This window comes from Papio anubis, chromosome 20 (genome assembly GCF_008728515.1).
Source record: "Papio anubis isolate 15944 chromosome 20, Panubis1.0, whole genome shotgun sequence".
NCBI classification, from domain to species: domain Eukaryota; kingdom Metazoa; phylum Chordata; class Mammalia; order Primates; family Cercopithecidae; genus Papio; species Papio anubis.
In genome coordinates this window covers 41,713,160-41,739,480 of record NC_044995.1, presented here as the reverse complement: position 1 = coordinate 41,739,480, position 26,321 = coordinate 41,713,160, and the positions used below count along the sequence as shown (strand labels likewise).

Here is a 26,321-nt window from a genome sequence, read left to right as displayed (position 1 = left end):
AGTGAGACTGCATCTCTACAAAAGCAAAAATTAGGCCTGGTGTGGTGGCTCACGCCTGTAATCCTGACACTTTGGGAGGCTGAGGTGGGCTGATCACTTGAGATCACTTGAGGTCATGGGCAACATGGTGAAACTCTGTCTCTACCAAAAATACAAAAATTAGCTGGGCACATGCCTTTAATCCCAGCTACTTGGGAGGCTGGGGCAGGAGGATCCATGAACCTGGGAGGTAGAGGCTGCAGTGAGCTGAGATTGTGCCATTGCACTCCAGCCTGGGCAACAAGAGTGAAACTCCATCTTAAAAAAACAAACAAAAAATTAGCCACATGTGATGATATACTCCTGTAGTCCCAGTTACATGGAAGCAGGGGATCACTTGAACCCAGGAGGTGGAGGTTGCCATGCGCCGAGATCAGGCCACTGCACTCCAGCCTGGGTGACAGACCGAGATCCTGTCTCAAAAAAATAGAAAATAGGCCAGGCGCGGTGGCTCACGCCTGTAATCCCAGCACTTTGGGAGGCCGAGATGGGCGGATCACGAGGTCAGGAGATCGAGACCATCCTGGCTAACACGGTGAAACCCCGTCTCTTCTAAAAAATACAAAAAAAAATTAGCCGGGCGAGGTGGCAGGCACCTGTAGTCCCAGCTACTCGAGAGGCTGAGGCAGGAGAATGGCATGAACCCGGGAGGCAGAGCTTGCAGTGAGCTGAGATCCGGCCACTGCACTCCAGCCTGGGTGACAGAGCGAGACTCTGTCTCAAAAAAAAAAAAAAAAAAAGAAAATAAAAGATCATAGGTACATGGGCAAAATGCATAGTGTGACCTTGTGAGAAAACAAGGATTCGGTTGTCTTGCTCAAGGTGCCTCGGAATCCAGAAAAAGAAAACTCATTATACTCATTATATACTTTAAAATGATTTTTTTTTTTAGCTCAAAATAGCAGCAGAAAGTATATTAAAAAAAAATCTTGGATGGGGGAACTTTACCATATGTCAGGCTGAGCTGTTGTACTTTGCTGTGTGCATTTGCTATCAGTCTTATTCAAAAAATAAGCTGAGATTCCCATTTTTAGTCCTTACAAAAGTGATTCATGTGTTAAAATGGGAATGTCAGAAATGTGGAAGAAGATACATGTTTAAGATCTCTTGGTGGAGGGAGGGAAGGCATTTCTAAATAGGCTACAAAGGCCGGGTGTGGTGGCTTATGCTTGTAATGCCAGCACTTTGGGAGGCCAAGGCGGGAGGATCACTTGAGGTTAGGAGTTTGAGACTAGCCTGGCCAACATAGCAAAACCCTGTCTCTACTAAATTAACAAAAATTAGTCGGATGTGGTGGCAGGCGCCTGTAATCCCAGCTACTCAATCCTCGCTACTTGGGAGGCTGAGGAAGGAGGGTTAAACCCGGGAGGTGGAGGTTGCAGTGAGCCGAGATCATGCCACTGCACTCCAGCCTGGGCGACAGAGTGAGAATCCATCTCAAAAATAAACAGGCTACAAAAAACTAAGAATGACAAATATAAATAAATTGACTTCCTAAAACTGGGAGGTCTCTGTATGGCACAGACACGAACCAGGATGACTGAGCAGGGGCAGTCATCCCAAACGCCCGGGGATCTCCCAGCAAAGACGGTCATGTGGCCACCACAGAGAAGGGGTACTTCCAGTGGCCACTGGACACACAGAAGTGTTATGTCACTATTAAAAAATGCTGGCCAGGCACGGTGGCTCACACCTACAATCACAGCACTTTGGGAGGCCGAGGCAGGCAGATCACCTGAGGTCGGGAGTTTGAGATCACCCTGACCAACATGGAGAAATCCTATCTCTACCAAAAATATAAAATTAGCTGGGTGTGGTGGCGCACACCTGTAACCCCAGCTACTTGGGAGGCTGAGGCAGGAGAATCATGAACCTGGGAGGTGGAGGTTGCAGTGAGCAGAGATCGTGCCACCGCACTCCAGCCTAGGTAACAAGAATGAAACTGTCTCAAAAAAAAAAAAAAAAAAAAAAGCTGCCAGGCGCGGTGGCTCATGCCTATAATCCCAGCACTTTGGGAGGCCGAGGCTGGTGGATCACGAGGTCAGGAGATCGAGACCATCATGGCTAACATGGTGAAACCCCGTCTCTACTGAAAATACAAAAAAATTAGCCAGGCGTGGTGGTGGGCGCCTGTAGTCCCAGCTACTCGGGAGGCTGAGGCAGGAGAATGGCGTGAACCCGGGAGGCAGAGCTTGCAGTGAGCCAAGATCTGGCCACTGCACTCCAGCCTGGGCGACAGAGCAAGACTCCGTCTCCAAAAAAAAAAAAAAAAAAAAAAAAAAAAAAAGCTAATGGGAGGCTGGGTGCAGTGGGTCACACCTGTAACACAGCACTTTAGGAGGCCCAGGTGGGCGGATCATATCAGGATTTCAAGACCAGCCTGGCCAACATGGTGAAACATCATCTCTACTAAAAGTACAAAAATTAGCTGGGCGTGGTGATGGGCGGCTGCAACCCCAGCTACTCAGGAGGCTGAGGCAAGACAATTTCTTGAATCCAGGAGGCAGAGGTTACGCTGAACCAAGACTGCCCCACTACACTACAGTCTGAGCAACAGAGCAAGACCCTGTCTCAAAAAAAAAAAAAAGAAAAAAGAAAAAAAAACCTTTGAAAAGAAAAAAACCCAACTAAAGAAGGGGTTTTGCTTCGGGATAGGGAGGCCGGAGCTCCAAGGGCAGCTCAGTGGTGACTTCTCTCTCCTTGTTCCACCAGTCGCTGCACAGAGCTCTGCCTCATGGTCACAGGATGGCTGCTCTACTGCCAGGCATCACAACCTACTCCAGACCAAAGAAGGGCTACCAGCCATGGGGAAGGCTAGCCAAGACTTCCGTCAAAAGGCTTTCCTGGAAGCTACACTAGCAAGTTCCATTTGCATGTCATGGGGATCAACTCATGTGACTCAGTTCTGAACAAACAGACACACGGAGTGTCTAGCTTCAAACATGTGCTAGCTTCAAACTCCATGTGGGTCGTCTTCAGTGTGGAGGAGCTTGTTCCTGTCTGGCCTCAGCCAGAAGCCCCGTGCAAATCACGAGTCCCCACCCAGGGTGGTTTATAGGAGAGATTTATTTGAAGAAATATTACAACATATAAAAACTACATAAAGTCTTAATTTCCACTCATACAGTGGCAGATTTGATATAATGCATAATAAAAAACTTTTAAAATCCAGAATGCACAAAGTACTGCACAATTTGATCACTAAATCATTAGTTGATAAGCGAACCTCACACAACAGCTTCATGTCAGCCAAGGCCACAAACACCATGTACCACACATGTGAACGGACAGATTGACATGTTAAAAACACAACATCAGTGCATGTTGGGGATTCCTGGTGCCAGAAACAGGGGTGACGGGAGGGCAGAACTAGTCCTTAGCAGCTTCCTCCTCCTTTATTTTAGCTGAAGGGAAATAAAAGGAGAAGTCACTCTGGGGAACACGCACGGTATCACGCTACATGACAGGTGAGGAACAGACATGGACCATCAGGAAATGTTAACGTACTGATGTAACAGCTGACCCAGTAAGCGGCAGAGTGCTAAAGGAACATTCATGGAGACTGAACACTCCTCAAAAGGTCCCAGGGGGTTCTAGACCCAGAGGCTCGAGTGAACAGCTGAGGCAGGCGCCTGCTGAGCCAGACTCACTGAACAGGAGTGAGGGAAATGGCCCCAGGGCCAGCCCAGCAGCCAACCTGACCAAAGGCCTGCTGTGTGCAGTGCGCCTGCTCTAAGCACTCGACACGTGCAACTCAATCCTCACAGCAGCCCCTTCAGAAAGATGGGTGACCCACATGAGGCCCAGAGTCCAGAGCGGTGGCCGGCAGCTGCCCCTGCATGTACCCCCAGAGGGTGCTCAGGCCCCAGAGGAAGCCCAGCCCACCCCACCATACCTGAGGCACTCTCTCGGGCTTTGGCCAACATACAGAGCTTGATCTCCAAGCCAATGGCTTTGGCCAGGGGCGGCGGCACAGCATTGCCCACCTGCGGGAGGGGAGAAGGGCAATGCCTGGTGTGGATGGCCAGGCCTGAGGCCCGGGGTCAGGTGTACTGCCGCCCCTGCTCAGACGGAGGACACCCTGGGCATCGCGCCCCTTGGGGAGGGGTTCTGGTCCTGCTCACATGGGCCCAAAGCCCTTCCAGCACAAGGTCCTCGGATCCTCCAACTGGCCCATCGTCCCACCCCACAGCCATAGTTCACTGGGCCTTTGAAGAGCTTCAGAAAGACTTGAGACAAAGACACATGGGGCTGGGCGCGGTGGCTCACGCCTGTAATCCCAGCACTTTGGGAAGCCAAGGCAGGTGGGTTAGCTGAGGCCAGGAGTTCAAGACCAGCCTGGCCAACATGGCGAAACCTCGTCTACTAAAAGTACAAAAACTAGCCGGGCATGGTGGCACATGTCTGTAATCCCAGCTACTCGGGAGGCTGAGACAGCAGAATGGCTTGAACCCGGGAGGTGGAGGTTGCAGTGAGCAGAGATGATGTCACTGCACTCCAGCCTGGGTGACAGAGTGAGACTGTCTCAGGAAAAAAAAAAGACAAATGGGCTACCTAGACACGTTTCGCTCCCAGCTAAGAGTGGCTGCTTCCCTGGCCGGCGCGGAGGCGCATGCCTATAATCCCAGCACTTTGGGAGGCCGAGGCAGGTGGATCACCTGAGGTCAAGAGTTCGGGACCAGCCTGGCCAACATGGTGAAACCCCGTCTCTACTAAAAATACAAAAATTAGCCCGGTGTGTTGGCACACAACTGTAATCCCAGCTACTCGGGAGTCTGAGGCAGGAGAATCACTTGAAACCAGGGGGGTGTAGGTTGTGGTGAGCTGAGATCATGCCACTTCACTCCAGCATGGGCGAAAGAGCAAAGCTTCATCTTAAAAAAAAAAAAAAAAGTGGCTGCTTCCTGAGAACCAGATTCGGCGGGAGGGGCGAAACATGGTTTTTCACAAGAACCCTGGACACTGGTTTTTAAGCTATGCATGTGCCCTGTGTTGATGAAAATACACTTAACTAAGACTAACTTATAGACTAACTCGTCAAGTCAACCTGACACCTGAGAAGCAGGTAGGAATTAAGGTGCTAGTTCATTTGAACCTACAGTGAGTGAGCTGTCGCCACCGTGGGTTTTAGCCTGCTCCCTTAGTGTGACGGACTGTCCTTCTGGCTCAGTCTCTGACTCAAAGACAAACAGTAAGGAACCAGCGTAGGGATACAGCCTGACTCGGATGTCTCAGCCCTGTCCCTCCTGTGGGCCATCGTCCTACTGCGAGTGCTGGGGCTACCCGGCAGCCAACAGGTGTCCTCTCGGAAGTGACTGTGCTGGCCTCAGTCCCACCCAATGACAGGCACAGAAGCCTCCTTCCTGTCCAGACCCAGTGGGCGCCGCCCCACTGACCTGCCGGTGCTTGTCCAGGATGTTGCCGAAGAGCCGGTAGGTGTCGGGGAAGCCCTGGGAGCGGGCGCACTCCCGCACGCTCACCACGCGGTGCTGCTCGGGGTGGAGCACGCGGCCCTGGGGCAAGAGGCGCAGTGGGTGAGGGTAGTAGCACCCAGGCCAGGTCACCGTGGGGGACAGGGAGGGAAATGGCAACCTGGCAGCGTCCGGCCGTGGCCTTGGCCTTGGCCTACGAGCCTGTCCCATGGACACGGAGCGGGCAGGAGGCAGAGGAGGCCAGGTGCCTGGGGTCCTGGGGTGCTGTCCTCCAGTTGGCTAAGCCCACACCTCCACCCAGTTAGGCCTCCAAGTACAGGGCCTGACACAGGCCCTTGGACACCCCCTCCCCACCTACCTGCTTGCCCATGGGCTCGGGGTTGGTGACGGTTGTGCTGAAGAAGCCATCCCACTCGAGCCTTCCATAGAGGCCAGCCCAGTGGTTGTGCCGGTTCCCGGTGTGGGGCAGGCACCAGGGGATGAGGGTGTTGAACTGCCTGGCTGCGGGGTCGCAGGCTTTGCCGGCTGGAAGAGAGGACAGTGATGAGGCTGCAGTTACGGGATGGGGTATAGGCTTGGGACGGGGGACAGTGGCTCTTAGAGCTTTGGGAGGCAGAGATGGCACCTCCTGTGCAAGGGGACCCCTGGGGTGGAACAGCCAACAATCCTCATTCTCTGGGCACTGTGTTTGTTATTATTACTATATATTTTTTTGAGACAGAGTCTGGCTCTGTTGCCCAGGCTGGAGTGCAATGGCATGATCTTGGCTCACTGCAACCTCTGCCTATGGAGTTCAAGCGATTCTCCTGCCTCAGCCTCCCAAATAGCTGGGATTACAGGCGTGTGATACCACGCCCAGCTAATTTGTGTAATTTTAGTAAAGATGGGGTTTCACCATGTTGGCCAGGCTGATCTCGAGCTCCTGACCTCAACTGATCTGCCTGCCTCGGCCTCCCAAAGTGCTGGGATTACAGAGGTTGAGCCACTGTGCCTGACCTGTTTTATTTATTTTATTATTTTATCTATCTATCCATTCATTCATTCATTCATTCATTCATTTTAGAGACAAGGTCTCACTCTGTCTCCCAGGCTGGAGTGCAATGGCACAATCACAGCTCTCTACAGCCTCAACCTCCCAGGCTCAAGTGATCCTCCCGCCTTAAAGTGCTTCCCAAAGTGCTGGGATTACAGGTGTGGCCACCAACCCAGCCTGCTTTTACTACTTAACATGGTCAGCAGCTACCTTCTCTGGGACACCCAGGTTTGGTGTGTCTGTGCCCTGCCCTGGCCTCCAGGTTCACAGGTCAAAGCCCCAGGGCTCTGCCTTCCTTCCCCTCGGCCCATCGGGAACCACGACCTACAGGCCCCACCTTCCACGCAGGAGCAGACCCCACGGAGGGCCCCAGAGCTGCTGCGGCCGTTCTTCCTGTCATGGTGGGTATACCGCAGCTTCCTGGCCATGGTGCCGTCCGAGAGCCGCACCTCGATGTTCGGCAGATCGCGCCAGTCTGAGCCAGGGGCCAAGGGGATGTGCCGCATGCGGGCGGCCACCAATGCACTCATGTCCTGAAAGAGTGTGGGGGACCCAGCTGTCACCTCGTGTAAGCAGCATCCGAGCATCCATGGTGGGCTGGGTGCTGGGAACACCATGGTGACCAGGAAGCCCCCTGGGGCTCACGCCCATCGGGAAAGAGACAGTCGGGGATGTTGTACTTGGCTCAAGGCCATAGCAGAGACCTGAGGCAGCGCAGGGGCGGGACAGCGTGGGAATCTAAGCTGAGTCTTTAGGGTGGGGGAAGGGGAGGGGTGCCAGGGGATGGTGAAAGGGCTGGTCTTGGCATCCTGGGAAAATATGCAGGAAGAGGCAGCGAGGGGGAAGGCAGTGGTGGGTGGGCAGTGGCTTGACACCATTCCAGACCGAGTCTGAGTCCAGGAGTGCGGGAGCTCTGACACTTCCCATGACCATGGGAGAGAGACCAGGGGTCACGCAAGGGCTGAGGACTCAGGAAGAGGAGCCTGGGATCAGATTCCATGTCCCCCCTGAGCCTTGGGCAGCCTCTGACTGTTCCCATGAGGCTGCTAGGCTGGGCCTCCGGGGGAGCTGCTCTGTCAGGGTGACGTTACCTTACAGATGTGGTCCCTGAGGATGGGCTGGTACTGTGCGCCCCGGAGCTGCCTCTGGAACCAGGACTGAGGCTCCCCATTGTAGGAGATCTCCAGTGCTGAAGCTCCATTCCGCACCTCTGGCAGGTCGGACATTGTGTCTCGCACCGTGATGGTCCGAAAAGGACCTGAGCTCAACCTGCAACAGGAGGTCGACACCTCTGGGCATGCACGCAGCAGCTGTCCCCTCGTCACAGGTGCTGCCCCCTGCCTGCTCACATGGCCTTCTCGAGAGGTCACAGCACACTGCCTGAGGTCACATGAGTGGCAGTGTGCCTGGATGCCATCTGGAAGAGGGGATGGGGTTATGGCATGGACTTTGTGGATGACCACAGCCAAGCATGCGGCCAGCCGCTCTACATGCGCTATCTACTAGGGAAGCAGATGACGCGGGGTCAGAATTGGAGAAGGGGGGTGACAGAGCGCTGTGTTGCAGGCTGGATGCCGTACCATCCTCTCCTCCCTAAATCTCACCAGGGAGCACTCACGGGCCCTAGGAGCTACTGAGGCCCGCTCTGCAGTGTGTGGAGGAGTGACCGGGGCCACCTACCTGGTTATGTTGCTCACGAACTTCTTGTCGTCCACCACCACACTCAGCTGGCAGGCCCGGGGTGCAAACACGTGCAGCGGCTCCGGGAACAGGGGAAGTTTCTCTCCAGGGGCTGCGGCCAGGATGATGGCCCGCCTCCGCGTCTGGGCCACGCCGTACTGACCAGCCTGTGGGGGAGAAGGACAGACACCCCCATCAGTGGGACACTCCCAACTGGACAGGCCAGACCCAGGCCTGGGGTCAGCAGCCTGACTTGGGAGCAGCTGGCCGATGCAGAGTGCACTTGCAGAATCCCCAGTTACCCCAGCAGGCACGCTCCTGGTCAGAGGAGGTTGGAGCAGATAAAGAACAAAAGCAGCTGAGCGCAGGGGACAACCACTGGGGAAGGTGGGAGCGAACCTTGTGGGCAAGTCCAGCCAGCTCTGAAAGCACTGCAAGGGCCCCGAGGTCTTAGCACTCAGGGAGAACAACACTGGAGACCAGGAGCCCTGCCACTTCCCTAATGGCTGTGGTTACAAGGACAGAGAACGTGGCTGTGACAAGTCTTGCCTGCTGAGCCTGAGTCACCCTGAGGCTGAACTAGGGGACCGGGTAGCCAAGTGCTTGCCCACTTAGGCAGACATCCTGTGCTAGCATCTGAATAGCTGCTTCATTTTTAGTTATACCCTCAATCGCTGAGCTGATAGAGGACGAGGGATGCTTTTCAGATAAGGCCTGGGCCCCACAGACCATGTCCATCCCTGTCCCTGCAGACACAGCCACCTGGAGTGCAACCCTCGGCCATCTGTGGGGGTTTGTATGCGCAGTTACCCAGAGCAAAACTGTCTTTTAAATCGATCGAACAGCAGCTGCCTACACATGTCTCTGCACACCTCACTTCCCCTCCCTCATGCAGACTCAACCGCTCCGTGGTGCTCCGTGGTGGGCTGCTCACCCTTCTCCATCGAGGGAAAGGAACCGGGAGCTACCTGGTGAGAAGCCCCTGGTAGCCAGCCCTCCCGGGCATGTTCGAGAACACAGCTCAAGAGACGCTAGAGGTGGACTTGCTGGGGGCTGGCTGAGCATGCATCTCCCCTGACCCCACCAGTGGGACAGAGCACCACGCCAGCCTCTGCCGCCTGAATGGCAGGCCTGTGCCATTGAACCCTGCTTTCAGTAAGGGACGGTTGGCTGCTGGCCGGGTCATGTGCTGGCCACATCCATCTGCCCGCCCCGGCCCCGGGGCCCACCTGCAGCACGCCGAAGGTGCACTGATAGCCCATGCGGACCAGGCAGCGGAGGGTGAGCTTCAGGACCATGGAACGCTTGAAGGAGACAAAGTTCCTGACATTCTCCAGGAGGAAGAACCGGGGCCGGTAGTAGTCGCAGTAGCTGTAGGGGGCAGGAGAGACTGCAGGAGTCACCTCCACAGACAGAGGGGAGAAACGACCCACTGTGCCAGAAGCCCCTCGTGAATGTTATCAAAGTCTCTCCCTACTGAAAGCTGAGCTGTGAGTTTCCAGCGGGCAGAAGCCTCAGTGCAGGGTGAATGACCACTGCTGACACGCGGCACAGCCCCAGGCCATCTGTCAACATGGGGGGGCTTCTACCTGTTTACCTGAGGAAGGAGACCACCAGCGAGTTTTTGAACTTGGAGTAGGTGCGTGAGTTGAAGCGGTTCATGCCACTGAAGCCCTGGCAGGGTGGCCCACCGCACAGCATCTCCACGTCTCCCTTCTGGGGCAGCCGCTGGCCGCGGGAGTTGGTGGTCTCCCCGGCCATGACCAGCTTCAGCAGTATGTTGCAGTCCTCTGTGAACACCGTGGAGCCAGGGTTGTTCAGTCGGAACGCCTGGGCCGCGGGGTCCCACATCTCGATGGCCCACAGCGTGTCAGAGATGCCTGGCGGATCAAGAAGGAAGCCATGCTTTCAACTCCCCAGAAGGAGATTTTTTTTTTTTTTTTTTGAGATGGAGTCTCGCTCTGTCACCTAGGCTGGAGTGCAGTGGCACGATCTCGGCTCACTGCAAGCCTCCCAGGTTCAAGCGATTCTCCCACCTCAGCCTCCCGAGAAGCTGGGACACTACAGGTGCCCGCCACCACGCCCGGCTAATTTTTGTATTCTTATTAGAGACAGGGTTTCACCATGTTGGTCAGGATGGTCTCGAACTCCTGACCTCGTGATCCTCCCACCTTGGCCTCCCAAAGTGCTGGGATTACAGGCGTGCGCCACCGTGCCTGGCCTCGGAAGGAGATTCTTGAGTCAGGAAGGTGACCTGGGTTGGAAGTCGTTTCAGGTAGCACCTGCCCAGTCTGGGCTCACCAGGTGTTCAGAGATGGAGCCTACGGGCACTCACCTGCTTGGTGGAATCCCTCCGACAACCCCCCGCAGCCAGAAAACACATCCAGGGTCCGCAGCTTGGGCAGCTTGATCTCCTTCTCTGGCTCGCTCGGCTCACAGGCTTGGGACTTGGGCTTGCCCTTCCCTGGGGGAGAGAGGCCAGAGGCTAAACCTGATCCTCAGAGTCCAAGCCCCACCTTGCTCTCAAGCACCTTGTTAATTCAGGCAGCCTCGCTATCCCAGAGTTGGTAACACCAAAGGTGGTTTTACACTGAGGGATTCACAGGCAGCCTCCAAGTTACAGAAGAATGACTTGAAAAGAAACTCATACAATGACGTACCTTTTCCCTTGCCCTTCCCTTTGTTTCCAGGGCTACGGGCATGGTTGGGAGGATCTTCAAAGCTTTTACTCTTCGCATTATAGGCCTGAAAAGGAGAGAACTGCCATCGTTTGGGAGAGAAGCGCACTGGTCCCCTCTCTAACACAGACTAGTAAGAAGGCAATTTCATAGCCACTTAATTTCTCCCTCAGTGGGGCATGGTCAGTTAGCCACCAATAAGAGTAGTGTGACTTTGCTACAATGGAAACTTAAAACAATCCATCTTATTAATACTAACATTTGATCTGGCTGACACTGAAATGCCTATTATAAGCACTTGGGAGTACTCATTCTAGAACAGGAAAAAGTGCTATACAGAATCTGCTGTCCAATTGAGCTATCCTCATCCAAGCCTGGGAAAACGTGGATGTATCGTTTTAAGATAACAACACGGAAAGGCCAAGCCCCAACAATTTACAAGTCATGAGCTTGATCAGCTGACTACCGGGCCCTCTCCATAACCAGGGCCACCTGCACGGGCATGTGGGCTGGGCCTGGACGTGGGTGCCTGGCCCAAGGGACCCAGGAGCAGGGGTACCTTCTCCAACTCATACTAAGACACCAGTCAGGCTGGTGGAGGCTGCCTCACGGTCCTCAACGTTCAGTTGCACCAAGACACTAAAATGTTATGTTCTCTAATGACACGCTTTTTAAAAACCAGGAGTGTTAAACTCCGGAACTACTTGAATCTCATACAACTTGTGCTCCGGAGAACCCTGCCCAGACCCCCGTAAAGCTCCTGCAGAACAGCTTCACGTCAGCCAACCACCCACTTCTTACAAAAGCTGAAACCCTGCAGCCAAGCCGCCTTGTGCATAACCCGACATCAGACTCCTTCTGGACAACTTTGACCCCGAAGCCTTCCCTCTAGCAAGCAGGGGCACCACCTCGAGGAAGTAGAAGCGGTTGGGGCCGCCCATGGAGTACACCTGGACGCACTCGGGCAGGTCCTCCCCATACTCCACGGTGCAGCGGCCCTGCACGGCCTTGAAGTCCACCACAGCCTCCTCGTCGCTCCAGTAGAGCAGGTTGATGTCTGCGTGGTAGCTCGCCGGGGTGGACTTGTGGGTGTTCTCAGGCCTGCGAGCGGGAGAGGCCTCGTTAGGAGCTCTCCTTCGTGGTGAGCTTATGCAGAATTAAACAGCACCATGTTCCTGGGGTGCTCAGGGAACTGCTGGGTAAAGACCACCCCCCGCCAGTAGGCAACCACCAGGTAAAGACACCCCCAGTTAGGGAGACCAGGTAAAGACCCCCCGAGTTAGGGAACCGCAGGGTAAGGAACCCCTGCCAATTAGGGAACCGCAGGGTAAAGATATCCCCTCCCCACACTGGGGAACTGCAAGGTAGACAGACTCCCCCCATTTAGGGAACCGCAGGGTAAAGACCTACTCCCAGTTAGGGAACCGCAGGGTAAAGACCCACCCCCAGTTAGGGAACCGCAGGGCAAAGACCCACCCCCAGTTAGGGAACAACAGGGTAAAGACCCACCCCCAGTTAGGGAACAACAGGGTAAAGACCCACCCCCAGTTAGGGAACAACAGGGTAAAGACCTACCCCCAGTTAGGGAACTGTAGGGTAAAGATATCCCCTTCCCACATTAGGGAACTGCAAGGTAGACTCCCCCACAATTAGGGAACCGCCGGATAATGACCCCCCACCCCAATTAGGGAACCACAGGGTAAAGGCCCCCTCAGTTAGGGAATCATAGGGTAAAGACCCCCCCCCAATATTTAGGGAACCGCAGGTAAAGATATCCCCTCCCCACATGAGGGAACTGTAAGGTAGACTCGCCCCCAATTAGGGAACTGCCAGGTAAAGACTCCCCAACCGTTAGGTCAGGTTGGCTGCTTGCTCTGCACACCTGGCCCTGCCCTGTGTGGCCACCTGCCGGTAGCAGCCTCTCCAGAGTGTGTTTCTCTCACCTGTACCCCTCAGAACCCTTGTTTTATTTCCCGTTATTACAAAGGCTTCAGGAAATCTTTGATCTATGTTAGCTAAGAGGTGAGGCAAGTGTATACCTTCCTGTACAGGCTAGTTTCAGGTTAATGCCCAATCACCAGTTACTGGTCTTGTGAAAGAAGGAGGCTGGAAGTTCAAGTCAAAGATTTTGGGAGTGTCGGCGGCGAACAGGAGACAGAGACTATCCTAACATGAGAACCCTGCTCAGCCAGGTCAGGGCACTCAGGCCGGCGCGGAGGCGAGTGCCAGTCCCAGTTATTGGGGAGGCTGAGGCGGAGACTGGTGAACTGGCGTTGCAGTGAGCCGAGATCGCCACTGCACTCCAGCCTGGAGACAGGAGACCGCCTCAAAAAAAAAAAGAAAAGAAAAGAAAAAGAAAAACTTAATAGGCCAAAAAGCTTAGGAAAGAGAAAACTCAGAGACAGAAAAGGAGGACCTGGGAAGAGGTGGGGACAGTGGGACAGAACCTGGACAGTCATAGATGCAGCTCTGGGATGCGGGTGCCCAGACACTCTAAATTTTTTTCTTTTTTTGAGACGGACCACTCTGTCGCCTTCAGACTGGAGTGCAGTGGCCGGATCTCAGCTCACTGCAAGCCTCACCCGGCTTCACGCTTATTCTCCTGCCTCAGCCTCCCAGTAGCTGGGACTACAGGCGCCAGCCACCTCACTCGCTAGTTTTTTGTATTTTTAGTAGAGACGGGTTTCACCGTTAGGCCAGGATGGTCTCGATCTCCTGACCTCGCGGATCCCGCCTGGGCCTCGCCTCCCAAAGTGCTAGGATTACAGGCTTGAGCCACCACGCCCGGCCCCTTTTTTTCTTTTGAGACAGGGTTTGGCTGTCACCCAGGCTGGAGTGCAGTGGTGGGATCATGGCTCACCACAGCCTCAAATTCCTGGGTTTGAATGATCCCTCCAGCCTCAGCCTCCCAAGTACCTGGGACTACAGGCATGTGCCACCACACCCAGCTGGTCTTTTTTTTTTTTTTTGGTAGGGTCAGGGTCTCACTACATTTCCTCAGGCTGGTCTCGAACTCCTGGACTCAAGTGATCTTCCTGCCTCAGCCTCCCGAAGTGCTAGGATTAGAGGCGTGAGCTACAGCGCCCAGACAGCTTAAGGATTTCTTTTGGAAAAAGGGCTCTGCAACATTAAAATAAGGACCTAAAAGTGAGGGCTGGGAACTTGGAAAAACAGCTAACTCAACCTAACTCTTAGAACAACCGTGGGTGCTATGTCATAACCCTGTTTCAGGCAGAGCCTTCTAGAAGAGTCTGCGGCCTCGTGGAAGAATAGAGGCCTCCACTGACCTGTAGAACTTGTTGACCCGGATCTTGATATCAGTCTCGTTGGGCCTGCCGTTGCTCTTCTTGGGACAGAAGATCTCTTTGATCCGGCCAATTCGGTAGGGCTCAGGGGCATCCAGGTTGCTGCCTTTGATGTAGTCGGAGTATTTCCGGTAGTGCTCTGGGTACAGGTCCTCGTCCACAGGCTCCTTCCGTGGGCGTTTCACGGGACTGGACAGCTTGATGCTGCAGAGAAGCACCCACTTAGCATCAATGAACTTTCCACCTTGCAGTGGTCAGTCAGACATGACTGACCCGTGACAATAGCCATTTAAAGTCAAACACCTGATAAATTAAGGTAGGTGTGTACCTTAAGAAATGATTTAGGCTGGGCATTGTGGCTCACGCCTGTAATCCCAGCACTTTGGGAGATCGAGGCAGGTAGACTACAAGGTCAGAAGTTCGAGACCAGCCTGGCCAACATAGTGAAACCCTGTCTCTACTAAAAATACAAAAATTGGCTGGGCGCGGTGGTACACGCCTGTAATTCCAGCTACTCAGGAGGCTGAGGCAGGAGAATTGCTTGAACCCAGGAGGCAGAGGTGGCAGTGAGCTGACATTGTGCCACTGCACTGAAGCCTGGGTGACAGAGCAAGACTCCATCTTGAAGAATAAAAAAATATTTAGCTGGAAATTCAGTCTCACGGTTTGAAGCAGGCATTCACCCTCTGTGCGTTACTGGCTACGGTGGTGGCCAGCACTGCTTAAATACCCCAGGCTCCTGCCTCCCGACCACTTGGCATCTTGTGTTTCCTGGCCTGTGACGTGAGCAGAAATGACCTAAGAGCACGTCACTGCCTGGGGAATGTCCTGTGTGCTTTCCCTTGGGCTCAGAGACTGGCAACTTCTGACTCCAGCAGCCCAGATATCCAAGGGACACAACAGGTGGAGTTCTCTGCTGACCTGTGATGGGCACCTCGTATGAGCAAGACAGTGGCTACTGTGGTTTTTGTTGAGACACTTTCACTCTGTCACCCAGGTTAGAGTGCAGTGGCATGATCTCGGCTCACTGCAACTCCTCCTCCCGGGTTCAAGCGATTCTCGTGCCTCGGCCTCCCAAGTAGCTGGGATTACAGGCACCCGCCACCACGCCCAGCTAACCGTGGCTAATTTATTTTTAGTAGAGACAGGTATGTTGGCCAGGCTGGTCTTGAACTCCTGACAGGCACGAGCCACCATGCCCAGTCCAGTTTCTGTGGTTTTAAGTCACTGTGATTTGGGGTTGTTGCTATGATACAACCTACACTACCCTGACTAAGGCTCTGATCTAGAAGAGACACTGGAGAAGGCCAATCTAAGGCGACACGGGGGCCTGGGGCAATGGGAATGAGGTCTGACTAGTGGGGAAAAGCTGTTCTTTGGAGAGGGCCTGCCGTTAGGGAAGGCGGCTGCCATGTTCTCCCCACTAGGCCCCCCAGGAGTCTGACAGGCTCCAAAGGCACCTCTGTGCTGAGTCTCCCACTCTGCCAGGAGCACCTGGCAGAAAATACTACAGGGAGGTGTCCCCTTCCAATCAAGGACAACCAGAGGGGGCAATGCACCCTAACTGTGCCAAGGCTGGAGGGACCCTATTTCTCCAGGTCTCATAATTCACAGTAACTGAACTAAGGGAGCTGGGGCTCTAGGGAAATGGAACTGTGAGCTGGGAAAGCATCTGGAAAATGTGGGCTGTAAATCCAACCACGCACTTATTCTTAGCAAAAACACAGAATGCATCAGTGTGGAAACGATCTGTGGCTTTAGGTTTTTCCTGAAAGAGCCTCGATCCTCCGACACAGATAAGTCATCTGATGTAATTCCCTCTTACCAAGAAGTAATTCATGTTCATTAAGCCTTTACTTTAAGCCAGGTACTGTACGGAGCACTTTCAACTCACTCAACCCTTCGAGCCCCAGCAGCCAAGATCCCACTCTCCCACTTCACAGCAGGGGACGGAGAGGAGGTGTCCTTGGGCAGAGGCAGAACTGGGGAGGGCCCCCAGCTGTCCCTCGCGCTTTAGCCAGTAAGCTCCTTTTTGCTTTTTTTATTTTGAGACGGAGTCACACTCTGTCGCCCAGGCTGGAGTGCAGTGGCATGATCTTGGCTCACTGCAACCTCTGCCTCCCAGGTTCAAGTGATTCTCCTGTCTCTGCCTCCCGAGTAGCTGGGACTACAGGTGTGGTGGCACACCCGGCTAATTTTTGTATTTTTAGTAGAGACGAGGTTTCACCATGTTGGCCAGGCTGGTTTCGGACTCCTGACCTCAGATGATTCCCCACTGCCTCAGCCTCCCAAAGCGCTGGGATTACAGGTGTGAGAAATCACACCCAGCCAAACCAGCGAGTTCTGACTTTTACAGTCAGCTTTGCTCTGCAATAGCATCACAGTCAGTCTACACTCCATGCTTTATGTTGTCTGTTTGCCACCTATGCCAAAGTGACGGCTGGGATAACAGCTGGTGCAGAGGGGTTGGGGATGTCTGTGAGGAGGGGGACACCACAAAGCCAGCCTGGCTCGGCCTGGAGCGCCCTGGCCCCGGCTGCTCCAAAGGGGGCACTCACTTGAACGTGAAGGCCTCAGGGGGCAGGTAAACGCCATCACCGACTCGGTATGGGATGCCGTTCTTGGTGGCTGAGTAGTAGAGGACCCGGCTGTCCAGGTCCTCGAGCTGCTCCAGGACCCTGGGGATTTCTTTTTGCCTCATCTCAGCCAGACGGGCACAGCTCGCACAGAACCTGAAGGAAACAAAGGGACAGAAGCGTAAGGCCCTGAGGTGGCCGGCGGTGGCCGCAGCAGCTACTGCCAGCTTAATCCAGAGACTCTGGCGACCAAGAGAAAACATTTGCAGATGATAGAAGGAAGGAAGTGGCTTTCTTGTGCTTTGTGTTCACATTTTGAAGGCACTTATTTGAGACCAAAGTCCAGAGAGAATATAGCAAGAAAATCAAGCCACTTTTGAGTCATTGATACAAAACCCCTAAGATATCAATGAAGAGAGTCTAGAATGCGGTTAAGAACACACCACCAGCAAGAGTCCCGAGCGGCTCAGTGAGGAACTCAATCCAGCAGAGACTCTTACTGTTCTCTCTATAAAGGCCCAACAGGTATTTGAGGAAATTCAACATTATTCTTGACTAGTAAGCCCTTAAAGGAGACCTGAAGACAGCCTTAAAAATAGAGATCAAGGCCCAGCATGGTGGCTCATGTCTGTAATCCCAGCCCTTTGGGAGGCCAAGGCAGGAGGATCACTTGAGTCCAGAAGTTTGAGACTAGCCTGGTCAACACGGTGAGACCCCGTCTCTACAAAAAAAAATTTTTTTAATTAACCAGGCAGAGTGGTGCACGCCTGCAGTCCCAGGTACTCAGGAGGCTGAGGCAGGAAGATCACTTGAGCCCAGCAGGTCGAGGCTGCAGTGAGCTGTGACCACACAACTGCACTCCAGCCTGGGTGACAGAGTGAGATCCTGTCTCAAATAAATAAATAAATAAATAAATGGGGTTGGGTGATAATAAATAAATAAATGGGGTTGGGTGCGGTAGCTCACGCCTGTAATCCCAGCACTTTGGGAGCCTGAAGGGAGCAGATCGCCTAAGGTCAGGAGTTCCAGACCAGCCTGGCCAACATGGTGAAACCCTGTCTCTACTAAAAATACAAAAATTAGTCGGGCATGGTAGCAGGCACCTGTAGTCTCAGCTACTTGGGAAGCTGAGGCAGGAGAATTGCTTGAACCCAGGAGGCAGAGGTTGTAATGAGCCAAGATCGTGCACTCCAGCCTGGGTGACAAGAGTGAAACTCCATCTCGAACAAATAAAAATAAAATAAATAAAAAATAAAATGAAAATAGAGATCAAGCTGAAGTCAGCATGAGACTTATGGGAGAAGCACAGATACCCCCAGGGGAGCCCTCTTGGCCTCCCTGGGTCTCCCTGGTTGCCACCTGCTCCTCTGGGGGTGCTGGCTGCTGCTTTTAGTTGAAAAAAGTGAGGTACGGAGGTTAAAAAGAAGGCATGTGGCATTGGACATTAACAAATAAAAGCTGGTCAGGCACAGTGGCTCACGCCTGTAATCTCAGCACTCTGGGAGGTCAAGGCGGGCGGATCACCTGAGGTCGGGAGTTCGAGACTAGCCTGACCAACATGGAGAAACCCCGTTTCTACTAAAAATACAAAAAAATTAGCCGGGCATGGTGGCACATGCTTGTAGTCCCAGCTACTCGGGAGGCTGAGGCAGGAGAATCACCTGAACCCAGGAGGCGGCGGTTGCGGTGGGCCAAGATTGAGCCGTTGTACTCCAGCCTGGGCAACAAAAGTGAAACTCTGTCTCAAAAACAAAATAAAAAATAAAAGCTTCCCTAAAAGCAGTCACCCAGTTAGAAAAGAATCCAATAAAGGTCTCATTTACAGGAAAAAAATATCTAAGAAACAGCCAAAAACATGCCAGAGCTGGGCACACACTGAAGAACACACGGGAAGTCTTGAAATGGGAAGACGAACCCTGATCCTGGGTAGAGAACCCTCTTACAAAGCCAATGCCAGGTCATCCACACACTTAAAGCAACTCCAGGCCATCTATACCCTTGAGCATCATCCATCGTCAGGCTGGCCTTTGGTGAGCAAGAAACACAAACTGGGGGGCCACTGGGGGAAGCCAACCAGACAGAAGCACACAGGAAACGGGAGCGATGTGGGCTGAAAGTGCCTGTTGACCCCGAGCCTGGCCCCAATGCTCACTTGAACTTGTTGTCCTCCGTTGGCTGGGTTTTTGGAGGGGACTCGAATCTCGCGTAGTCTTGATCGTACCACAGCTGGTAGAAGTAGGTCTTCCCGTCGTCCCCCTCCAGCAGAGACTCGGGATCCATGCCTCCCTTGGGAGATAAGAATACGTTGTCAGGCCAGGCGTGGTGGCTCATGCCTGTAATCCCAGCACTATGGGAGGCCGAGGCGGGTGGATCACCTGGCCTTCCAGGCTGGTCAGGAGTTCGAGACCAGCCTGGCCAACATGGTGAAATCCTGTGTCTACTAAAAATACAAAAAAAAATTAGCCAGGCGTGGTGGCGGGTGCCTATAATCCCAGCTACTCAGGAGACTGAGGCAGGAGAATCACTTGAACCTGGGAGGCAGAGGTTGCAGTGAGCTGAGATCATGCCATTGCACTCCAGCCTAGGCAACAAGAGTGAAATTCTGTCTCAAAACACACACACACACACACACACACACACACACACACACACAAGATAATACAAATAAAAACAAAACAGAACACATGTCAGCAGTTGACCCTCCATGGCAAGGCGGGGGCTCGCGAGGGGCACCAGGCACTCACCTCCATGGCCCAGTTTTCGGATGGGGATTTGTAGATGACTTTCACTTTGCTGTGGATATATGAAAGCTGCATGTCCTCACATTCATCCACCAAGAACAACTCCAGAGGGTCCGACGTGGCCCCGAGGACTGTGTCTGTCCCAGCGCAGAACCAGTGGGCGTGAAACATCTGCCCGTTGATGCTGTCCTCCCACAGCGCCGTGACCCTGGAATCAAGACGGGCATGGGGAGAAGTTCTGACCTGGCCAGCAGATATGTGACCGAGTCTGGGCAGCGGCACTCGTCCTTTTCGGTTTTCATCTAGGGCAAAAAGCTGCTGGTGCTATTTTGGCAAAACAGGCATCTCCTACTTGATGAGAAAGTACGTGCAGAAGTCAAGCAAAAAGAAAGATGCAAACCTTGCTAGATACAGCGGTTTTGAGGAATCATCTGGAATAACAGAGACACAATCCCCAACTTCCAGGGTTTCCGCATCAATGCACACCTTCTTATAGTAACTCTTCTTCCCGTCAGTCTGAAAATGAGAGCAGATGTTCAGGGAGGATCATTTTGAGGGTCTTTGCTGGCCTTGACCTGCATGGTTCTCTGTTACTTAATGTAAGACATGACTCCATTTCATCAAGAAGTCAATGAAGAGTTGCTGCTAAAGAGAACATCCTGTTCTACAAGGGCTTCAATAATAAAAAAGAAGAGAACATCCACCCTCCTCGGCCGGATGCTGTAACCAAGGGAACTCGCGTCCCTCCCACTTCCGCTCTGCCACTCGGGTCCCAGGATTTGATTTTAACAGCATAGCTCCCAACACCTCACCATTGTCTGTAAGGCCACAGCCTGAACCCTGGCCCCTGTCCTGCCTGTCACCCCCTGGCTCAAGCCAATCCAACTGCAGGGGCCTCCTTCCTTTTCTCCACCAAGGTAAGCTGACTGCCACCTCAGTGCAGCTCTCCCCCAGGTCTTGGTGTGGCTAGGTCCTACCTGACCTTCTCCATCTCAGCCCACGTGTCACCTCTGCAAGGCCTCGCGGCCCTAGCCTCCTCCCAGCCCCCTACCCTGCAGAGGTACTCATGCCATGCAACAGTACCCATGTCTGTCCTCCTGCAGGGGCTCAGCCACGGCCCAGGCAGCCAGCAGGCGGCAAGCCTCATGCTTAAGTGAACTGATTGCATCTTTAATTTACGGACATCAGAGAGGCAACACAGAGGATACTCACTCCTTTCTCTCATACTGTGGTAAAGGAACTGACCCTCAGTGAAGCCGATGACCACAGAACAACTGGGAGGCCATCTGTTGGTGCCCCCAAAAGACCCACCCCACGCCAGAGGGGGCTGTGACGGCTCTCTTGAAAACAAGCTATGAGGGGCCAGGCGCGGTGGCTCCCGCCTGTAATCCCAGCACTTTGGGAGGCTGAGGTAGGTGGATCACTTGAGGCTAGGAGTTTGAGAATGGTCTGGGCAACATGATGAAACCCCGTCTCTACTAAAAACACAAAAAAAGTTAGCCTGGCATGGTGGTGCATGCCTGTAATCTCAGCTACTCAGGAGGCTGGGGTAGGAGAACTGCTTGAACCTGGGAGGCAGAGGTTGCAGCGAGCTGAGATCATGTCACCACACTCCAGCCTGGGTGACAGAGCAAGACTCTGTCCCAAACAAAACAAAACAGAAAAACAAGCTATGAGGGCTCACCTGCCTGACGCCCCTAGAACTGTGTCAAATGCCCATTTTGGGACATTAGGAGAACTGAGCCTTGTGGCCACACAAAAATGCCTTGCTGGTACTGAGCCACAGAACATGGTCTCTCGGCCAGTCCTGCTCCTCTCAGGGGCAAACAGGCAGGTTTCTTGGTGCTGGGGCTCAGGTTGACCAAGAGGTCAGGTTGGCAAGATACTAGGGGAACCTGCTTATCGGGAACATGGCAGTGAGCCGAACGAGGGGCTCCAAGGGTTACCTTGACGGCTTCTCCAACCCAAGAGATGCGATTCTTGTTCTGTTTCTTTTTCTTCCCCTGGTGCATTTTTTTGGGTGACGGCATCTCTGGGATGTTATCATCGACTTCCTCATCGTCATCTGCCTCCTTCATGGCCATATTGGGACACCTGCAATGTCACTGGTTATACCTAAGGCCCCTTTTCTAAGTAAGACCAACCAAGGCTGTTTTCGTCCTAACAGGGACAGGCCCTGAGACAATGCCTAACGAAGGAATCCTGGTGCTATCCCACACACATGGGCCCTTCTCCACAGTGCATCCGCCACCAGCTGGCAAGTCCTTTGCCACAGGAGGAGGACTCGGCCCGACCTACCTCCGCTCTTGGCAAGCCTGCTTGCTCCGTCCACTGCCACCAAATTTAACCATGTCCTTGCAGGCTTTACATTTCCCACACTCAGGCTGCTGACACACCTAAAAAATGGTATTAAAAAGGCATATCAGGGCCGGGCACAGTGGCTCATGCCTGTAATCCCAGCATTTCAGAAGGCCAAGGCAGGCAGATCACTTAAGGTCAGGAATTCCAGACCAGCCTGGCCAACGTGGTGAAACCCCGTCTCTACTAAAAATACAAAGATTAGCCAGGCATGGTAGGGTGTGCCTGTAATCACAGCTACTTGGGAGGCTGAGGCAGGAGAATTGCTTGAACCTGGGAGGTGGAGATTGCAGCGAGCCAAGATCACACCACTGCATTCCAATCTGGACAAGAGTGAAACTCCATCTCTCTTTTTTTTTTTTTTTCTTTTTGAGACGGAGTCTCGCTCTGTCGCCCAGGCTGGAGTGCAGTGGCCGGATCTCAGCTCACTGCAAGCTCCACCTCCCGGGTCTACACCATTCTCCTGCCTCAGCCTCCCGAGTAGCTGGGACTACAGGTGCCTGCCACCTCGCCCGGCTAGTTTTTTGTATTTTTTTAGTAGAGACGGGGTTTCACTGTGTTAGCCAGGTTGGTCTCCATCTCCTGACCTCATGATCTGCCTGTCTCGGCCTCCCAAAGTGCTGGGATTACAGGCTTGAGCTACCGTGCCCGGCCGAAACTCCATCTCAAAGAAAAAAAAAAGGGGAAATCATACAGCCCTTAGTAACAATGAGACAAATGATGAATTAAGACTTTTAGGTCTCAAAAAATTTAAAAAATAAACAAAAAAGGTGAATCGTGGCCGGGCACGGTGGCTCATGCCTGTAATCCCAGCACTTTGGGAGGCCAAGGTGGGCAGATCATGAGGTCAGGAGATTGAGACCATCCTGGCTAACATGGTGAAACCCCGTCTCTACTAAAAATACAAAAAAAAATTAGCTGGGCGTGGTGGCGGGCGCCTGTAGTCCCAGCTACTAGGGAGGCTGAGGCCAGAGAATGGCATGAACCCAGGAGGCAGAGCTTGCAGTGAGCCGAGGTCACGCCACTGCACTCCAGCCTGGGCGACTGGGCAAGATTCCATCTCAAAAAAAAAAAAGGTGAATCACAAGCCCTTAGTGACAATCAAACAGTGAATTAAGACTTTTAGGCTAGGCATGGTGGCTCATGCCTGAACCGGTATATTGGGAGGCTGAAGCATATGTAGATGGATCACTTGAGTCCAAGAGTTCAAGACCAGCCTGGGCAACATATTAAGACCCCCATCTCTACAAAAAATTAAAAATTCACCAGGCGTGGTGACAAATTCCTGCAGTCCCAGCAATTCAGGATGCTAAGGAGGGAGGACTGCTTAAGTTCAGGCATTTAAGACCAGCCTAGGCAACATGGCAAAATCCCATCTACAATATGTTTTTTTTTTTTTTAATTAGCTGGGCATGGTGGCATATACCTGTGGTCCCAGCTACTTGGGAGGCTAAGGTGGGAGGATCACTTGAGCCCAGGAGGTTGAGAATGTAGTGAGCTGCAGCCATGCCACTGCACTCCAGACTGGGTGACAGAGCAAGACCCATCTCAACAACAACAATAACAAACAAGAAGACTTTTAAAAATGTGCCTGTTTGGCCAGGTGCAGTGCCTCATGCCTCTAATCCCGGCAGTTTGGGAGGCTGAGACAGGAGGACCACTTGAAGCCAGGAGTTTGAGACCAGACAAGGCAACACAGCAGGGCCCTGTCTCTACAAAAAAAAAAAAAAAAAAAAAAAAAAAATCAACCTTATTAGAAGTACGGTAAGTGAGAGAAAAAGTTCCCTTCCCATTCTCCAGATGGGTAAAGGTTAAGAAGCCAGAGAGGTGGTGTGAGGAAACAAGAACGCACACTACTCAAATAAGTTGATAGAACCATTTTGGAGCGCAATCTTCTAGATCAAACTTAAGAATACACACCCACAGCCTGGCAACGCTATTTCTAAGCAGATACACTTGCAAGAAGCTTTGCTCAAGGATGCTGCCTTATATTTATAATACTGAAGAGGTGCCTATCATTGAGAAGTTAGGATGTTCATTTAATGAAATACTACAGAATATTTAAAATGAAATTACTAGATCTACCTGTATCAACATATAACAGTTGCATAAATAAAAACAAAAGATTTTAGGGCTAGGCACAGCAGCTCACACCTGTAATCCCAGCACTTTGGGAGGCCAAGGTGGGCAGATCACTTGAGGTCAGAAATTCAAGACAAGCATGGCCAACATGGTGCAACCCCGTTTCTACTAAAAATACAAAAAAATTAGCTGGGTATGGTGGCAGGTGCCTATAATCCCAGCCACTCGGGAGGCTGAGGCAGGAGAACTGCTTCAACCCGGGAGGCAGAGATTATGGAGAGCTGAGATCGTGCCACTGAACTCTAGCCTGGGTGACAGAGCGAGACTGTCTCAAAAAAATTAAAATTTTTTTTAGAAATTATAAAACATTGGACACACGTGTGTTAACCAAGAAAAATAAAATAAAACCAAAGTAACAATGGTGACGACATGCAGGCTCCTGTTAAGGGATGCCAGTGGGGATCAAAGACAAAGCCCTGAAGCCAGTGTTTATCCAAAAGAAAGTCAGGTAATAGGTATCAAAATATACCTGGTCTTTGGGTCATAGAACGAGGAGGTTGGTTCCTCCTGAGTGAAGTAAACATGTATTTTCAAAACCCACAGAAAGGAAGGCCTCCTAAGGGCCTCAAATCTAAGTTGGACAAAGTGCCCACTTAGATGTGAATACTCCCTTAGCACTCCAACGGGGGCCTCCAGACAGTGAGATGCAGGCAGAGCAGAGTCACCCAGAAGCCAGGTTCGTCAGTTAAGGACTGTGGCATTATCAGCAAAGCACCCAAGCACGCCTCTGTGGACATCTGTCCTATTGATGTTCAATGAAGCATGCAGGGTCCTCCTAGAACACTAACTAATTTCTGTCTCAGGGGTCACATTTGAGCAGCCAGAGTCTTAAGCCATAGAGAGAAAGATGGAGCAGTCCTCAGATCAGGCCAGAAGCTGGGCCACCTCAGGGGAGTGGGAGCCCCTACAGGCGAGGTTACCTCGCACACGCCACATCGCCGGCGCTTAAAGGCGTTCTCCTTGTCTTCTCTGTCATCCTTTTCAATTTGCTCTGCGAAGAAAGTGTCGAAGATCTGGTAGACCAACTTGGTGGTGGTGGCTTTCGTGGGTCCCCTGTCCTTCTCCCTGGTAGAATGCCTGATGGCCTGCCGCCTCGCCTGGGCTCGCCTACGGGAGAGGGTCCAGCATCTCAGAGGACTGGCACAGAGGATGTGCACCATGCTCTAACCTCCTCAGTCTCCAGTCTTCACTCTCGTCTCCGCCGCATCCTTACCTCTGTCCCAGCGTGACCCCGGCCAGCTTGATCAGGTCCCGCATGCAGGGCGTCAGGAAGATGGGCTGCTCGTCACTGTCCCCGGCCTCGTCATAACTCTCCACCTGCTCCACCACAAACTGCGCGTGTCGCAGGAGGGAGTCCTCCGTGAAGCGGTTCAAGTTGAGGCCAGAAGGAGGAACTGTGGTCTTGAAAGAGAACAGGTTTCTCTCATGCTTAAGCCAAACTGGCCTAAATTCAACTGAAGAACAATGTCTGCTGGTTCTGAAGGCAAGTTTCCGGTGGAAATCCCAGATGCTGAGGCCCCTCGATCTCTTACCTCGATCTTGTTGATCAGGTCCTCGTAGGTCGAGTCGGAATTGCTCTGCAGGAACTCCACCACAATCTTGCTGATGTAGATCTTCTCCTGCATCAGCCCAAATATGGGCGCATACTCCGGGCTAGGATCCATCAGAATGTATTCGGCAAACGCTGGGGTGAACAGAGCAGGTGTGAAAAAGGGGTTGGAATCTGATGGCACCTACGGTGGCCACAGGGCAGGGAGGAGTCTAGCAAACTCACCCAACAGTCTAAAAGTCATCCTGTACCCAAATGTCAGAAACACAGGGCACAACACATCATAGCTGGCTTGTTCTGAAGAAGCCTGTCTGAGTCAGCCAGAGAGCGAAGACTAGCTGAGTAGGCCTTCATTGAGCTCATCTCTGGTTTTTGGAATTCAGTCTGGGTTTGGGTTGCAAGAATAAGACCTGCTTTTTTTTTTTTTGTGGAGGAGGATGGAGTCTTGCTCCATCGCCCAGGCTGGAGTGCAGTGGCATGATCTCGGCTCACTGCAACCTCTGCCTCCTGGGTTCACGTGATTCTCCTGCCATAGCCTCCCACGTAGCTGGGATTACAGGTGTGCACCATCACACGTGGCTATTGTTTGCGTTTTTGGTAGATGGGGTTTCACCATGTTGGCCAGGCTCAGCAAATTCCTGGCCTCAAGTGATCCCCCGACCTCGGCCTCCCAAAGTGCTGGGATTACAGGTGTGAGCCACCACATCCGGCCAAGACCTGCTCTTACAACTGGAGAGTCAGTTCCAGAGCCGGTCATAACTAACACAACAGGCTACCCCAACTGAACC

The 26,321-nt window shown here is 52.8% G+C and overlaps 1 protein-coding gene across 4 annotated transcripts in view; it reads right to left on the bottom strand.

Moving 5' to 3' along the window:
* Window positions 1-3,087: 3,087 nt before the first annotated feature.
* Window positions 3,088-26,321, bottom strand: part of DNMT1 (DNA methyltransferase 1) — a 61,683-nt gene continuing 38,449 nt past the window's right edge. For 2 of the 4 annotated variants that reach the window (XM_031659937.1, XM_031659940.1), the window contains 22 exons: window positions 25,517-25,668; window positions 25,198-25,385; window positions 24,905-25,091; window positions 21,783-21,880; window positions 21,431-21,578; window positions 19,885-20,000; window positions 19,488-19,692; window positions 18,896-19,029; window positions 16,726-16,899; window positions 14,150-14,371; window positions 11,771-11,963; window positions 10,845-10,929; window positions 10,520-10,648; window positions 9,782-10,064; window positions 9,414-9,555; window positions 8,185-8,351; window positions 7,596-7,773; window positions 6,833-7,037; window positions 5,830-5,996; window positions 5,436-5,552; window positions 3,935-4,025; window positions 3,088-3,443 (listed from right to left, as the gene is read on the bottom strand). In XM_031659937.1, coding sequence (XP_031515797.1) covers window positions 3,409-3,443; window positions 3,935-4,025; window positions 5,436-5,552; window positions 5,830-5,996; window positions 6,833-7,037; window positions 7,596-7,773; window positions 8,185-8,351; window positions 9,414-9,555; window positions 9,782-10,064; window positions 10,520-10,648; window positions 10,845-10,929; window positions 11,771-11,963; window positions 14,150-14,371; window positions 16,726-16,899; window positions 18,896-19,029; window positions 19,488-19,692; window positions 19,885-20,000; window positions 21,431-21,578; window positions 21,783-21,880; window positions 24,905-25,091; window positions 25,198-25,385; window positions 25,517-25,668 — 3,416 coding nt within the window. In that variant the 3' untranslated portion in view covers window positions 3,088-3,408. Of the gene's footprint in view, window positions 3,444-3,934; window positions 4,051-5,435; window positions 5,553-5,829; window positions 5,997-6,832; window positions 7,038-7,595; window positions 7,774-8,184; window positions 8,352-9,413; window positions 9,556-9,781; window positions 10,065-10,519; window positions 10,649-10,844; window positions 10,930-11,770; window positions 11,964-14,149; window positions 14,372-16,725; window positions 16,900-18,895; window positions 19,030-19,487; window positions 19,693-19,884; window positions 20,001-21,430; window positions 21,579-21,782; window positions 21,881-24,904; window positions 25,092-25,197; window positions 25,386-25,516; window positions 25,669-26,321 lie in introns of all 4 variants that reach the window. The other 2 variants (XM_031659939.1, XM_031659938.1) reach the window with 2 other exon arrangements.